At 34.7% G+C, this 16,938-nt stretch overlaps 1 protein-coding gene across 1 annotated transcript; it reads left to right on the forward strand.

The window, feature by feature from the left end:
- Nucleotides 1–11,196: 11,196 nt before the first annotated feature.
- Nucleotides 11,197–15,393, forward strand: LOC106402717 (homeobox-leucine zipper protein ATHB-13). Its single transcript, XM_013843503.3, has 3 exons — nucleotides 11,197–11,609; nucleotides 11,687–12,051; nucleotides 14,900–15,393. Exons 1-3 carry the CDS (start codon nucleotides 11,474–11,476, stop codon nucleotides 15,263–15,265), a joined length of 867 nt encoding a protein of 288 aa, XP_013698957.2. The 5' UTR covers nucleotides 11,197–11,473; the 3' UTR covers nucleotides 15,266–15,393.
- The last annotated feature ends 1,545 nt before the right edge of the window (nucleotides 15,394–16,938 follow it).

The following is a 16,938-nucleotide window of genomic DNA, read 5'->3' on the forward strand; positions in this document are numbered from 1 at the left end:
GTCTTGATTACCCGTCCAGACGACTAAATATTTAGTCGTTCAGTGTATTTTATTTTTAGACGACCTTCTACTAAGTCGTCCAGTGTATTTTATTTTTAGACGACCTTCTACTATCCCTTCAAGTGTATTTTATTTTTAGACGACCTTCTACTAAGTCGTCCAGTGTATTTTATTTTTAGACGACCTTCTACTATCCCTTCAAGTGTATTTTATTTTTAGACTACCTTCTACTATCCCTTCAAGTCGTCCAAACCTTCTAGACGACTTATTTGTAAGTCGTCCAGTTGGAAAACCTTCCAGACGACTTATAATAAGTCGTCCAAACCTTCTAGACGACTTATTTGTAAGTCGTCCAGTTGGAAAACCTTCTAGACGACTTATAATAAGTCGTCCAAACCTTCTAGACGACTTATTTGTAAGTCGTCCAGTTGGAAAACCTTCCAGACGACTTATAATAAGTCGTCCAAACCTTCTAGACGACTTATTTGTAAGTCGTCCAGTTGGAAAACCTTCCAGACGACTTATTTGTAAGTCGTCCAGTTGGAAAACCTTCCAGACGACTTATTTCTTCCAGACAACTTATATCATGTTCAAATACAAAAATCATGTAAAAAAATCATGTTCAAATACAAAAATCATGTTAAAAAATCATGTTCAAATACAAAAATTATGTTAAAAAATCATGTTCAAATACAAATCTAATCATACATGCCCACGAACTTATCACCATCCACATTTTCTTTCAGATGCTGATCAACAAGCTCCTTCCATATATCCACAGCCATATTATCCCTCATTTTCTTCGCGTTGCACCTAGCAAAGTCTTTAGGGTCAAAGGAGCCCCCGAGCGCATGACATTCAATGTACTTTACAGTGTACACGCCACAATCACCATTGTTGGCCGTGGGTACACCTTTCAGAGGTCTCTCATATGTGTATGGCTCCAACCCGTATTTGACCCGCATTTCGTCGGTGGCTGCGCACTCAACAAGCAGATAAGGGACCATCTGGAGAAAAGGCTCCATTATCGCATCCCATGCGTCTGGTACACTAGATGAAGGTATGCTGTCCCAGACGACTATGTGCCTCTTAGGGATCGATATCCAAATAGCAACCCAATGCTTGTCGTCCAAGTTCACTGGCGCATAGATATCATCAATGTCCTCCCCCCACTTCTTGTTTGATTGGCAAAATGAAGGTATTGATCCGTCATAAAAATACGACGCCCCACCAGGTAGAACTCTTCCTAAACCTTTGTGATCAGGTTCCGATGTTTTGAAGAGCTGATACTGCTCTCTCCAAGACTGAGAAAAGTTGTGATCCAGGAAGCACATTCGCTCGCTCCTGAAAGCTTGTGGGTTCTCCTGATACCTCTGCCTTAGCACATTAATCCAAGCATCTATATGCTGCATATTAAATATAACAAGTTAGAAGTTACCAGACGAAGACGACTTATATTTAAGTCGTCTACGTGGTCGTCCAAGTAGACGACTTTCCAGACGATTTATCTTTAAGTCGTCTGGAAAGTAGTCTACTTGGACGACTTTGTAGACGACTTAAATCGTGTGCAGAAGACTTACGCAGTCTTCCAGCCATCCTCTGGCTGTCCGGAGGAAGTGGTACCACCTTGTTGGTGATGTACGTGGTTTGTCCTCGATCTTAGTTAAATAATGACTGCAAACAAAAAAGCAATCAGTTTTGGACGACTAAATCAAGCTATTATGGGTAAAGCAATCACTTACGGATCAGTTTTCAACCAATCAGCGAGTTCCTTCAACTTTTCTTTGTTTACTGGCGGAAATGGATTATAGGCTGCCACTTTATCTTTTTTTTTCTCTGCCATATAAGGAGATCTCACAGTAGGAGCAGGTTTCTTCGCTCGTTTACTCTTTGCACGCTTGTCCAATACAACCAGGCTCGGTTGTGAAACTGGATCGCTTGGCTCGGTGGAAGCGAGGCTCGGTTGTTGATCTGTGGAAGCGAGGCTCGGTTGGTGATCGGTGGAAGTGACAGCAACAATCTCTTTGGAGGTGACACCATCTGCTTTATTTACCGAGTTCGCCTCGGTTGCTGTATCCTCCGGCAACCATCTCTGCAATAAAAGTTGCACACAAGTTAACCCTGGACGACTTAAATAAAAGTTGTCTGGACGACTAGTTGACCCTGGACGACTTAAATAAAAGTTGTCTGGACGACTAGTTGACCCTGGACGACTTAAAATTAAGTCTTCCGTGGTCAACTAGTCGTCCAGACAACTTACGTTTAAGTCGTCCAGGGTCAACTAGTCGTCCAGACAACTTTTACAGTCGTCTGGACAACTAGTTAACCCTGGATTTGATACTAACATCTTTGATTTGAGGAGGCTGTTTCTTTTGAGGAGGAGGCTGTTTCTTTTGAAGAGGAGGAGGCTGCTGCTGTTTCTTTTGAGGAGGAGGAGGCTGCTGTTTGGTTTGATGAGGAGGAGGCTGGTTACTAACCACGGTTTCATTGGCATGAGGGGTAGCCTGTTTGTTTCTACCCCCGGTTTCTTTGGCAAGAGGGGTAGGCTGTTTATCTTGAGGGGTAGCCTGATTGGTTAGAGGTGGAGGGGTAGCCTGATTGGTGACACCAACCTTCTTCTCCACAGCTTCCAATCTATCAGACAACTTCCTAAACTCCCTCATGCACTTATTAAACCCTTTTTTCATAGCCTCAGCTACGCCCTTGAACATAATTTCCAACTCCTCTCTGGTCACCCCTCTAGCCTCTTCTCTAGCCTCTTCTCTAGCCTCTTCAGGAGCCTCTTTACGAGCTTTCTTCCGAGGTCTTGGATTGTCTTCCTCCTCCTCCTCCTCCTCCAACACAACCATCTCTTTGGCCTTCTTCGATGGAGTCACAACCTTAGGTTTTGTATTGACCTTAGTACCAGTGACTTCCCAGCAATCCATGGTCCACTTCCACGGTCTCCGCTCATACATGACTTTAATGATGTTCTCCGCGGGCAGGTCCTCAACCTCAGAGTCCCATTTTGGCCACATTTCACTAATGTCCTTCTCAACAAAGTTGATCACGCGGGTCTGCAGTAAATAGAAGAATCGAGTTAGATATTTGAAAAAAAATACTAAATAGACGACTTAATTATAAGTCGTCTACTAAGTCGTCCAGCTGGAAGACCTTCCAGACGACTTATAATAAGTCGTCTAATAAGTCGTCCAGATGGAAGACTTTCCAGACGACTTAATTAAGTCGTCCGATAAGTCGTCCAGCTGGGAAGACTTTCCAGACGCCTTATTATAAGTCGTCTAATAAGTCGTCCAGATGGAAGACCTTCCAGACGACTTATAATAAGTCGTCTAATAAGTCGTCCAGATGGAAGACTTTCCAGACGACTTAATTAAGTCGTCCGATAAGTCGTCCAGCTGGGAAGACTTTCCAGACGCCTTATTATAAGTCGTCTAATAAGTCGTCCAGATGGAAGACTTTCCAGACGACTTAATTAAGTCGTCCGATAAGTCGTCCAGCTGGGAAGACTTTCCAGACGACTTATTATAAGTCGTCCGATAAGTCGTCAAGCTGGACGACCTTCCAACGACTTATAATAAGTCGTCTGCGCAGTCTTTTGGATTGAAGTAAATACCTGACTCAAGATAGCAGCTTTCATTGATCTGCGGCCTCTGCTGCCCTCGTAAGCCAGTATCGGTGGAGACGGACTGTCTGCTCTGGGACCACCAATACTAGCACCCAATTCCGGCATAGCTGTGTACGTCCAGACTTGAAGAACTTGTATAAACCCATCCACGGTGTAACAGCCAGCAATTTCTTTGTTCCACAAAGAGTCCATCAGCACCTTAAACGCGACTCTCCCCCATGGATAATTCTCAAACCGTTCTAAATCCATCACTAGCCTTGCCAGAGTAGATCGTGTAGCGGTTGAAAACTTTCTCCCTTCAATGAATCCAGTGAAGATGGAGAGGTACGCGAGCCGCTTGCGATCTTCCCTGGACCAATCCCCGCATCTCTTCAGTGCTGCTATTATCTGATCAGTAGTTGGCCCAGCTTCCAGATGAACTCCCAGCATCCCCCAGAAAGAAACCATCTCTGGGGTAACGTCACATTTTGGTGTCTCAAGGTCCTCGATGTACTCGCAGTTTAGACCAGTGAGGTTTTCAAACTCTAACAGTGAAAACCTCAAAGGTTCTGGACCAACGAGAGACCACATCTCATACTTCTTCTTAATGTCCAGCTTGAAACTGAGCATGTAGTGAACCAGCCTTGAAGCCCAACCAAATCCCTGCTCCTTGAACTTGATGAAAACTCCCAAACTCGACTCCTTGAGCTCTTCAAATTCGTCATCAGTAAGAGCTTTCCTAAGAGCAGTATGCAACTTGCTGTTATCCGTATGATACGAAATGCTATTGTGGGCTTCTGGCTCTTCCCCTGATGTGTATAACCTACGGGGGAGTTCTGGAATATCCATCCTTTTTGTCTGCAAAATAATCAAAGACAACAATATAAGTCCAGACGACTTAGTAGACGACTTATAATTAAGTCGTCTGGAAAGTCTTCCAAATGGACGACTTATATTTAAGTCATCTACTAAGTCGTCCAGTTGGAAGACAAAGCCGGACGACTTAAATTACTTACAAGTCTTCCAGTCGCAGAAGGAGTTGGAGTACTCGTCATTGCGGTTATAGATCTGAAAAAATAAACGTGAAACGGTGAGAATGAGTAAATTGATAGAGACAACGTTTTATGTTCATCTTTTCCTCGAGATTGATGACTTAGCGGCGTTAGGGTTTACAGAGAAACGGCGCTAAGGTTTACAGAGAAGAAGCGGCGGCGCTAGGGTTTAGAAGAAGCGGCGGCGCTAGTGTTTAGAGGAAGCGGCGGTGAGAACGTTGGTGACCACGGTGGCGAGGGCGACGGTTTGTTCGGAAATAGTGGAAGCGGCGGCGCTAGGGTTTAGAGGAATCGGCGGCGCTAGGGTTTAGAGGAATCGGCGGCGCTAGGGTTAGAAGAAGCTGCGGCGACAACGGTGAGAATGAAGTGAGATAGATAGCCGACGTTGAGAACGATGGTTTGTTCGGAAATCGTGGGAATTCGAAATCGCCTTTGAGAGAGAACTGTTAGGGTTTTGAGAGAGAACTGTTAGGGTTTCTGAATTTCGCGAAAAATGAAACAAAAAAAAATCACCTTATATATTGGGTAAATAATCCGGTTAGCTTTAAAAGTACATTGGTAAACTTTAAGGTTTGGTCCGGTTTAGACGACTTATTCTGGCTGATAATGTACAACAGACGACTTAATATTTAGTCGTCTGTTTTCAGACGACAAAATATTAAGTCGTCCTAGACCCTAAAATGAACCCCTAAACTAAAATGACTAGATTAACTAACTAACCACGTTATAAAATCAAATTATACTTAAATAGTGTTTACTATACACAGAAATGAACACGCATAAGTAATTTTAAAAATTTTCAAAAACGGTTTTAATGCTTTCCAAAATCTAACCCTAAGAACACATACAATACTACAACATATGTTGATGAAACATAAACTAAAGAATATCATGACTCACTACTTTCACTCATCTATGCTGAAAACAATTGAAATTTGTTATATCTTAATTTATACCTCCTAAGACATATGTTAATTACATAATTCCCATTTTTCACTTATCAAAATATTTTTTACAAAATTTTTAAATTATGTTTAAGACTAACTGTCCAGACGACTTTCAGTTAAGTCGTCTGGACGACTTATTTTCAAGTCGTCTAAACAGACGACTTTCTGGACGACTTATTTTCAAGTCGTCTAAACAGACGACTTGCGAGGGGTAGAAACGTAAAAAAAAATCCGTTTTTTTGTTTGGTCACAAGGGGATATTTGTAATTTCAATAGCCTTTTAGGTTACTTTTGCCTTTGATCCAAGTTGGAGTATTGTTTTGGGTTTGACTCCAAGTTTTGAGTCACACTTGGCAATTCTCCCTAAAATTAAATAATCTATTAAAATTCATAAGTATACGTATATGGGAGTGAATGTATTTGTGTTCTTGCTAAAAGAAAATTGGAAGAATACTAACGAGAATGGGAAGGAAAGCGAAGTGTTTTTTTTCTCTCTTGTCATCGAAAGCGAAGTGTTTGAAGGAATAATAAAACGAATGTCCAGTGGACAAATATGCCTTGTTGTGTTGGTTAATATTAGCCAACTTTTGGGCCTCCCTTATTTCTCGTCATAGGTCCACTAATGTTTTCTTTGCTTTATTTACATGTTTTTGTTGGACAACAACAACATGAACAGTGAACACCCACTTTTCCAAACTAGGAAAATACAATAACTTAAACCAACTGGGATACCAAAAAACATGTTTAGAAATTTTATAGATATCACTTTTGAATAATTGTTCATATATATATATTGATATAGTAAAATATTTACACTATACTTGAGATCTTTGATAATTCTTCTTAGTTGATTTGTAATTATTTACTTTGAATAATTAAAATAATTAAGTTTAATTCTGTAAATCATTAAACGAGCAAATTTCTACAACTGATTCATTCTACTTTCTTTTCGGTTATGTTCTCTATCTAAATTTTCACAATGAATTGTCGGATTCTTGTTATGTGTTTTTTTTTAAACCCTTTTTTAAGAGAGTCAATCTTTACTCTCCGTATCGTAAAACCGATAGATTAGCTTTTTAGTAAAGTATCTATGCGGAAAGGAAGCAGTGTTGTTGGTTTTGATCTTGGCTGACTTTAATGGAGATTTAGCTAAACCGGCATCTTCTCTATATTGAAGATGGTCCGATAAATATCTCTTGATTGGTCATTTGAGCTCTCCCTGAGTTATCATTTGATGCAGTCAAGTGGAGTGCAAATCAAAGATGACACAATATTGTGGTAGAAAAGCTTTAATCAACGATGGTTTGAGGAAAGAAGCTTGCTGGTGGCAGAGATACAATTACAGATTTGCATGTTAAATTTTAAATACATGTTGTATTTTCATTCTAAGTCGACACATGTTTAACATAGGGGATGATTGGTAAGTGCTGTACCTTTATATTTTTTGCTGTAGAATTTAATCTGTAGATTTATTTGTTGTAACTTCTTTTGTTGTAGATTTCTAAAGCACTAATTTTTTGTTCTGTGAATAAAGCTCTCTACGGCCATATTTTGATTTTGCAGAGATTTTTTTGCTGTGAGTTTTTTAAGGAAAACAAAGCTCGATTAGTTGACATATATAGCTGTAGACTAAATTTTGGCTGTCCAGAGCATCTACACCCCCAACCAATCATCTCCATAGACACTTAAATTGTATGGCTTTATAAAACTCGGAAGTTGACAAAAAAGATTCATTCTACTTTATAGTTATCTTTTAGTTACAACTTCTATATCATTCTATTTAATTTTATAATCAGTTTGGTGTGAATAATATTTGAAGTCTAAAGCAATTTTTAAATAAGATTATTTATAATTATATTAAAATAATTTTAAATACAATCATATTAACCAAATATATCGATAAAATAATAATAATAAGTTTACATAAATATATACATTTACCTATAAATTAGAGATACAATTAAATTACATAAGAAAAAGATAAATTTAAATCATGGGAAAGTTAAAACCAATTGGTGGTAAATGTAGTGAACCAAATCTTTTATATATTACTCAAATTCAATACATATTTTCAATGTGAGATATTTTCTCCAACACCTTCCTTCGAGATAATGATATAATCATTAATCTCGCAGAATCCATTATACCCCATCCGAGATAATGTTTTATTTTCTAGTTATCTCGAAGAAATTAAGTTTTTTTGGGCAATCAATTCATAGGATGATCGAACCATTTTTCGGACCGGATTAATGGGTTTGGGTGTTGGCACGCTGTGATATCATGACAATTTGTGTGGATTTCTAATTTAAAATCAATTGGCGGTAAATGGAATGGTCCAAATCCTTTATGTATTATTAAGTCATTTACGTATTTTCATGGGATCTTTTCTCTAACGAACTAGATCTTTGAGTCGAATGATTTTTCTAATGCACTATAGCCACGGCCTGACCACAATAGCAATAGTGACGTACCATGTAAAATCTGACAGAAGCACAAACGAACGATCACGTATATATCATATAAATTTGTCATATACAGTATTTTATACTACGCAGCTAGTACGCTAGGAGGACCGGTGACGAGTGGGGAGAGACATATTGTGACTTCTTGAAAACCACATTGCTGACATTCCTCACTTTCATATTGAAATTTTGTGACCGATTATGACATTCTTATATGGATAGACATTAATCGAAACCATATATGGGCATATATTTTTTCTCAAATAGATAAAAAAAAGTTTGATGATCATATAGAAAACATGGATGTACAATATAATCTCAATTTCCAGCAACTTGTGAGACTAGCTAGCCTTTTCACCAATCGTATCATGCTAATATTTTCACTACTTGATGATGGAGTGCATATATCGCGTCCAGTCGAATATCCTGTCAAGAAAGAATGGATTTGGAAACACTATAAGAAAACTGGAAAATTAAGGTCATCATTTAAAAAATAAAAAGCTGATCACTTGTACAAAAAATTCTTAGGCTCGTTGAATGTATACACAAATGTGTCTTAAATGAGATAATATCGGTTTATATATTCTAGAACATGATTTACTAGTGTTAGGTTTGTATATAATTTTGTATATTATATGTATATTTTTTTCTCAACAACCGTGTATATGTACATGCCTCAACCCAAATAAATCAAATATTTAACATAATATTTTGATCGATATGAGTACTGAAATGGTTAGTTTAATTTAACCATTGCTATTTTTTTCAGTTTACTTCATGTCTACATATATGAATATATTAGTTAAATGAATAATTACTCGAATACTAAAGTTTAAATTTTAATTTCTGATTCGCACGAGGTGATGGGTCATCTCTGTGCATGTCAGTTAGGCGGGTAAATACTCTAATAAGCAATAATTAATATTGGAGTCTTAATATAAAGTGAAATAGAATGTAAATGTAATAATTATGTGGTTCTTGTTATTTTAGAAAACTATTATGATAAATTGATCTATAATAACACGGCACAAGGGGTGTTGGGAAAATTAATTAAGGAAAGATTGATTAGGAGAAGGGAAGTAGGGACAAATAGAACAGCTCTTATGTGGGGCGAATTAAACAGTGATTTTGTTTGTTTTTCTCCTTAACCTAAATACCCCACGTACCATCTTTATGATCTATACATGCATTAATGCATATGCATTCTTGCCTACACAAGCCATGTAACACGTTCTGTCTATATATTTGATTTTGTTTTTTGTTTGCATATATATATCCATGTTGGCATATGCAAAATAAACTAAACAGTAGAATTTAAACTTCTCTTTTCTTTCATTTTTTCGTTTTGAAAATAATTATTACGAAAACTTTAAAATTTCTTGTTGCTATTTAATGCTTTTGGTGACGTTATCGAAAGTATGGTCAAGTTGTAGACAATATAAAAATAAATTTGAAATTTTTGTTTACATTTATGTTTTTCTAAAACTGATAGATTCGTTCGAACACAAACTATCACCAAGTGTCCTTAGAACATGATTAATTCAGGGCTCTTGTGATGAGATTCTTATCGGAAGTTAAGAAACTGTTTATTAATTTTTTACTAAAAAAACTAAGAACCGGTTCTTAAATCATGGTCTTAGACTTATATTTTAATCTACCAAAACTTAGGAACACGGAAACAAATATGATTCGATCGAACACGAACTATCAGATTTTATAAGTTATCGTTAAATAAAATTGATAGATTGCGTTCAATTGCAACAAATAATGCCATAGTCTATGAACTGTTCTATCCATGTTTTGCACAAAGTAATCCCAACGTTAGCATCATAGAACATCTGAAAATCAATAATATCACTGCTCTCTCCCCAAGAAACATAAAAAATACTAAGGTTCTTCTTGATTGCGTACCCTCAATAGACCTACAAGGCTAGGTAGGTCTATGTAGCATAATACTACGATTTTAATAGGCCTATACGTACTAGTGTATATACACTTTTTACTTTTTAGGATCAACAGTGGACCCGTTCACTATCCACCTTCCCTAGTATATTAAATTGTAAAATAAAATATATTGGTTAATTTATTTTGAACCAGGGAATCAATAAGTAGTAACAAACTGTACATTAATTAGAGTACACATTGAGAGAGAAATAACTTGGATAGTTTTTTTTTGGCCGATGAGCATTGCCCATCAAATTTGGTTTACAAAAGAAAAAGGACACATCTGCATGTCTCTAATTACTGTATGATGAGAGAAAAAAGGTATGGTGAGTGAGAGAGAACACATCTGCATGTCTCTCCCAAGGGGAAAAAGAAGAGTCATTTCCTTCTTACCTTTTTGATTCTCATCTTTTCATTTTTCCACATTGTAAGCAAGCTGTAACCCTTTTATATTTTCCTTAAAAAATTCAAATTCTTTCGTTTTCATATTGTAAAAATATTCAACAAAATATGTTATATTGGAATCGAATTCAGATGGGAACATGAATTTTAATAAATCATTTAGAAATTGGTGTTACTGATCTTTTGATTAAAATATATATTTTAAATTTCATATTGTTAAAATAGTTTGAATATGTTATTTTAGGAAAACTGTTAAATTTTTAAATATAAAGATCCAAAATTCATGACTAGAAATGGAATTTCGGAGTGTTTTGATAAAACTCATACAATTTTCCTAGTTTCAATCAAACTGATCTAAAACCTTACAAAACTATCTTTAAAAAAAAAAACTTATAACAAAAATCATATCACTCTGAACCTAAATATACCTCTATTTCTGGTTCCAATTTCACTTTAGGATTTTAAATCTTCTTATGATTGTAAACATATGAATATGAACAATCTAACAACATTTTTGTTCTAGATCTTGATGATTATTTGGCTTCACTCGACGCAATTACACCTCAATTAATATCCAGATTTTATCATCGACGTTTATCATCAGCACCTCGAAATAGTTTAGAATGGTCATCGAGCAGAGTACAGTTGGTATACCATGGTCAAGTAAATTGCATTTCAGCAAATTTAGAGTGGAAGATGAAAACAAAAAAATGGAGTCGGACTATAGCTTTCGTTTAGTTTAATTAAATGGAGTTTAAGCAATTTTATCTACTCAATAACGAGGATTCGTTTCTCTATCCCTCTCTCTCTCTGTCAACCTTTCTATATAAAACGCAATAAAGAAGAAAACAAATACCATAAGTGGTATAGTCTATAGGCCGATTCATTTCACTATCTCTCCTTTCTTTTCCTCTTCTCTTTATCAATTTGAATCTCCGACTCACGTAAAGAGTTGTGAGATCTCGACTTCTCAATTATGATGGCAAGAAGAAACTAAATAGAAACAACCAAAGTTTGAGCCAACAGTGTCTTGTCTTCTGTTGAATAACAGGAGAAAAAATGTCTTGCAATAATGGAATGTCTTTTTTCCCTTCAAATTTCATGATCCAAACCTCTTACGAAGACGATCATCCTCATCAAGCTCCATCTCTTGCACCTCTCCTTCCTTCTTGCTCTATACCTCAGGATCTACATGGTATATGCATACATACACACACTTGCTCATGGTCTCCTCTTTATTCTAAAAACTCTGTTTTCTTGCTCTGTTTTTAGGGTTTGCTTCGTTTCTAGGTAAGAGATCTCCAATAGAAGTGGGGAACAATATGAACGGAGAAGAGGATTATTCAGATGATGGGTCTCACATGGGAGAGAAGAAGAGGAGACTGAACATGGAGCAAGTGAAGACGTTGGAGAAGACTTTCGAGCTTGGAAACAAACTTGAACCAGAGATGAAAATGCAGTTGGCTCGTGCCTTGGGTTTACAGCCAAGACAGATCGCGATTTGGTTTCAGAACAGAAGAGCTCGCTGGAAAACAAAGCAGCTCGAGAAAGATTATGATACGCTTAAACAGCAAGTCGATGCCCTTAAAGCTGATAATGAGCTTCTTCAAACTCATAATCAGAAACTCCAAGCTGAGGTAATTAATCTCACAGCTTTACTTTTAAAAATTGAAAATTTTAATTAAACTAGATTTTTTAGCCGCGCTACGCGCGGATAAGATATTATATGTATTTCTCAATTCTAAAAAATAATGTATAATATTATATTATATTATTTAAAGAATATAAAATAATACTACGTAACATAAATATATTTTTAAAATTTTCTTTATGAAAATCATTATGTGAACATGAGTTATTGGTTGGGTTTTATCTCCCTACTTTAACTTTATTTATTTTTAAATCACTAAATTTTAACAATCATGTTGTAGCTTTACTTTTAAAAATTAAAGTCTACATCAAGTTTTTATTTAGTTTTACCAATCATGCTTTACCTTTATTTTTAAAGCTGCATCAAAAAAAAATAAAGCAAAACTTTTTCTTATGTATTTTAGACAAAAACCCTACATCTTCTTTTTATAAGCTGTAGAATCTGTAAATAAAAAAAAAATCTATAATATCAAATAAATTATATAATCATAATAAAAACTTTTATAAATATGTTAATTTTGAATTTGAGTGTTTTTAAATTATTAAGATATTTAAATAATATAAATATTATTTACATATCACATTTTAAATTACAATAAATTCTGATAATTTATTAAAAAAATATTAATATAAATTATTTTAATTGATATATAAAATAATAATTTTATATATACAACGCATATTTCATATATTTTATTTTAAAATATCTACAACCTACAGCTTACAGCTACAACAAATTTAACTACATCAAAAGTCTCTGCAGAAAAAGTCTACAGTAATAACTTTACAGCTACAACCGATTTATCTACAGTTAAACATCTACAACTAAAATTTTTAAAGCCACAGTCGAACCATTCATCACGATTCACATATTTGCATAGATATATGTGATAGATGAATAACTATATTTTTATTATCACTAAATAATATATATTTATTATATAATATAAAAATGAAATTATTTATTTTGACCAATTCGATTTTTTTTCTTTTGAATATTCCATTTAAGACATATCTCAGTTTCTGTCTCCCCTGTTTTTGTTTAAAGAAAATAAAATAAAAAGAAAGTCCTTTTCAAAGTCTATCTGTAAATGGCTATGCATTCGACTACAACTCTTTGAAAGCTTTTGTAGTGTTTTAATTCTTCTTCTTCTACTTCTTTATTCTCTCTCTCTCTCATTTCCTTCTCTCACTTTCAACTCCTCTCTCATTGATTGATACACTCTCTTAAAAGACTTCACACACATCGTTTTATTCGAGCTGGCTTCTTCTTCTTCTTCCTTCTTCAGGTGGACTCTCATTCAAACTCTAGTCATTCTGTTGGATTCATCATTCTTCTGAAGTACCTGAGCTTTGATCGATTCTTGAACACAAAGAGCTCAAATAATCTTCTTTGATGGTTTCTTATTCAAGACGCCTAGCTATGTAAGTTCTCAGATCTAAATCCATCTGTAAGAATAAGAAATAAGAAAACAAAACTTTCATTTTCATTAAAAATGATTATATTATTTCCCTTTCTGCTTAGATCTACGACGTCCTCAAAATCAATTATTTCCCTTAATAAAAAGAATCATCATTTTCTTTTTCTTATTGCTTTTGAGAAAGTGTTGTATTTTCTGAAACTATTCACTCAAAAATAGAAAGTAGAGAGCTTTTATGGTATATACTGTGGAAGAAATCATCACCGTGTAATGTTCAGTTCTTACCAAACCTACGCACATAAGCTGTTAACTTTCCTTGTTCTGTCCAAATCTTGACTTTGTCCTTTTTTGTTTCCTTTTTAGATTAGATTAGCTTCGATGGATTGATAGGGCAGCAGCAGCATTTATGGGGAAAACATGTCTTCATCTTCCTCAGCAGCTTTCTTCTCAGCTAACCAATCTCCCTTTTTCTCCCCAAGATCTCTCAAACCCCAAGACCACTCCGAATCAACTCGCTCCGATCCACAATGCGACAGCTTCGATCCCCTCACCTCCAGCTCTGACCTCGTGTTTCAGAATCTCGAGCCTTCGAGTAGCGTGATCCCATGATTCCCAAGAGGAGGGCATGACTCGTCTTCCTACACTCAGACATCTTCAGTCTCGGTCTCTTACAACAGGGTGAGATGCTGCGACGTGTTCTTAGGCCTTCACGGTAACAAACCTTCCCTCCTTCGGTTCGCTGATTGGTTAAGATTTGGAGAAGACGAACAGGATGGGAGGCATTGTCTTGTGTCAACCTTACAAACCAATAAGGTTTAGAGAAGACGAAGTGGCAGAGGATTGAGCCTCGACATCTCACGTCATAGATTTAGGTTTGGGTCTTAGTTTTAGGTTTCTAAGTTAAGTGAAAACAAAGCCCAAATACAAACAAATAAAACCCAAAAAGAAAATGAAATGTTGTGATTGGTTGAATATAATTGCTGATGTGGATAGCCTAATTGCTCAGCATATTCCCCTTTTAGTATTGTGATACAGTTTGTTTTATTAAAAAGTATTGGAATATGTTATATTTCCTATTTGGATACAGACGGTTTATAGACTTGGAATTTTTGGTTAATAATCTCTTATATCGCGTTCACTAGGGTAATTTAAAAAAAAAATTAAAGGTAAAAATCTAAGTTTATTTAAAAATAATATTTTGATAATAATTATTGGATCGGAAGTTGCATTCAAGTAGGGTTAGTAAACTCGACATGATTCATGACTTTTAAACATCATTATCTTCTTTTCCTCCCTCTTGTATGAAACTAGAGATCTGAAAATAATAGCTTTGTTATGCTTATCACATTATACAGTACTCTCTTTTTCTAAATTCGAATCTAATAGGTTTCATAAATGTGTTTTAAAACTTCAGATAATGGGATTAAAAAACAAAGAACAAATAGAATCAATAAATTTGAACAAAGAGACAGAAGGATCTTGCAGTAACAGAAGCGATAACAGTTCCGATAATCTCAGACTTGATATCTCGACCGCGCTGCCATCAGTAGACAGCACAATAACCGCCGGCCACCCACCAGCACCGCAGACAGTCGGTCGACACTTCTTCCCACCGTCACCAGCAGCCGCAACGACCACCACAACGACGATGCAGTTCTTCCAAAACTCGTCGTCAGGACAAAGCATGGTTAAAGAAGAAAACAGTATCAGTAACATGTTGTGTGCAATGGATGACCACTCTGGTTTCTGGCCATGGCTTGATCAGCAACAGTACAATTGAAACTGAACGACCTGTTTTTCTTTTTCTTTTTTTTTTAAATAATATATACATTTTTGTTTTTGTATTGAATTTTGTTCAAAAGAACCCATGCATGTTTCAAAAAAAAATTGGAATCTGTCATCAGCTTACTTTGAAATCTACAACCAAACACCACCGAGATTTTTGTGCTTTTTCAGCAATGGTATGTAAAATAATGGGTAAAAGTCATCTAATTATATACATATATATCATTATGGCAATAACATTTGTCTATGAGAATTTAGTATGGAGAAAATAATATAATATTTAAATCGTTTAGTCGTGGGTACTGGCACCATGTGGTCGTAGTCGTCATATTCAGAAGTAGGAAGAAATAAATGGAATAGACAATGAAAATGACGTTTTCCATGTAGCAAATTATTATTTTTGTTTAAACCCATGAAAGTTCTGCATATGTCATGATTTGGTCGACCGGGTTTAAAAGAAAAGAAATGATGGGACAAAATCTAAAGGAGTTAATGTTTTAATCACGAGACCTTACAAAAGACGTACGATATTTTCGTCTGAGGATGCAGAAGAACAGACCATCAATTTCATAACCCTTGCCTTTCTTACCTTCTTGATATCATTATTAATTTCATTCAGCTTGTGCCTCTTTCTTCTTAGAAATAAATAAAATGTTATCAGATAAAACATGTATTTTTAAGCACGCGCAAAACTATTACCCCGTAGTTTTGTAAAATTGTAACTCTACCTTAAAAGAATTATAAATGGGACTTGTGCACTATTTAGCCAATTCTTAGAAGTATTATTGTATATAAACTAACTTCAAGAATTGGCTAACTAATGCATAAACCCATTATAATTCGTTTTCATCAAAATCCAATTTCATTAAAAAAAACATATCCTCAACCATATAAACCTTTACCGGCAACTTTGCGGAATGGTGAAATCATATTTAAACACGATTCCACAAGTTTTTTGCCAATCAACAAAAATTATGAAATGGAAAAATATAAAAACGTAAGTCTCTGTTTTTGTTGACAAAAAATGCAAAAAAAAATTATTAAGTGGAAAATTAAGTTTTAGTAAATTATTTATAATTAATATTTTATATTATTTAATTATATGATAATATTATTTATATTTTAAATAAATAGCAATAATTTTTAATGATAGATAGTTATATTATAAGTAAAATTATACTACAATTTATTTTATATTATTATAAATGTCAATTTATTATTAAATCATATTGGAAAATAGGTTAAATATTTATAATAAGAAATAAAATATTTTTTAATAAATTTTATTTATTTTCACATTTTGTAGTGATTAGTTTAATTATTAATATTGTTTTTCTTACAATAAATAAAATATTATAAAATATATTTTGATCAATCTTTTTTATTGTATTCCGCCATCCTACAAAATTTATTCAATCGTGTAAGAAACTTATTTTCCTATTTTCATTAGACAGATTTTGATTTTTTCCATAGTATTTTTTAAAATTTTTTACGATTCTATGATCAACCGATATTAAACTCAATCTTTTTTTTTGAGCAACTCGCAACTCACCTATATAGTTATTTATGATAATACTTGATTTTAAGTAGAAGTTTTTTTTTTGATATTTTTATGTTATTTTTAATTTTATTGAAAACTGTGTAACTAATTAGATGTTGTAGTCATTT

This window comes from Brassica napus, chromosome C6 (genome assembly GCF_020379485.1).
Source record: "Brassica napus cultivar Da-Ae chromosome C6, Da-Ae, whole genome shotgun sequence".
NCBI lineage: Eukaryota > Viridiplantae > Streptophyta > Magnoliopsida > Brassicales > Brassicaceae > Brassica > Brassica napus.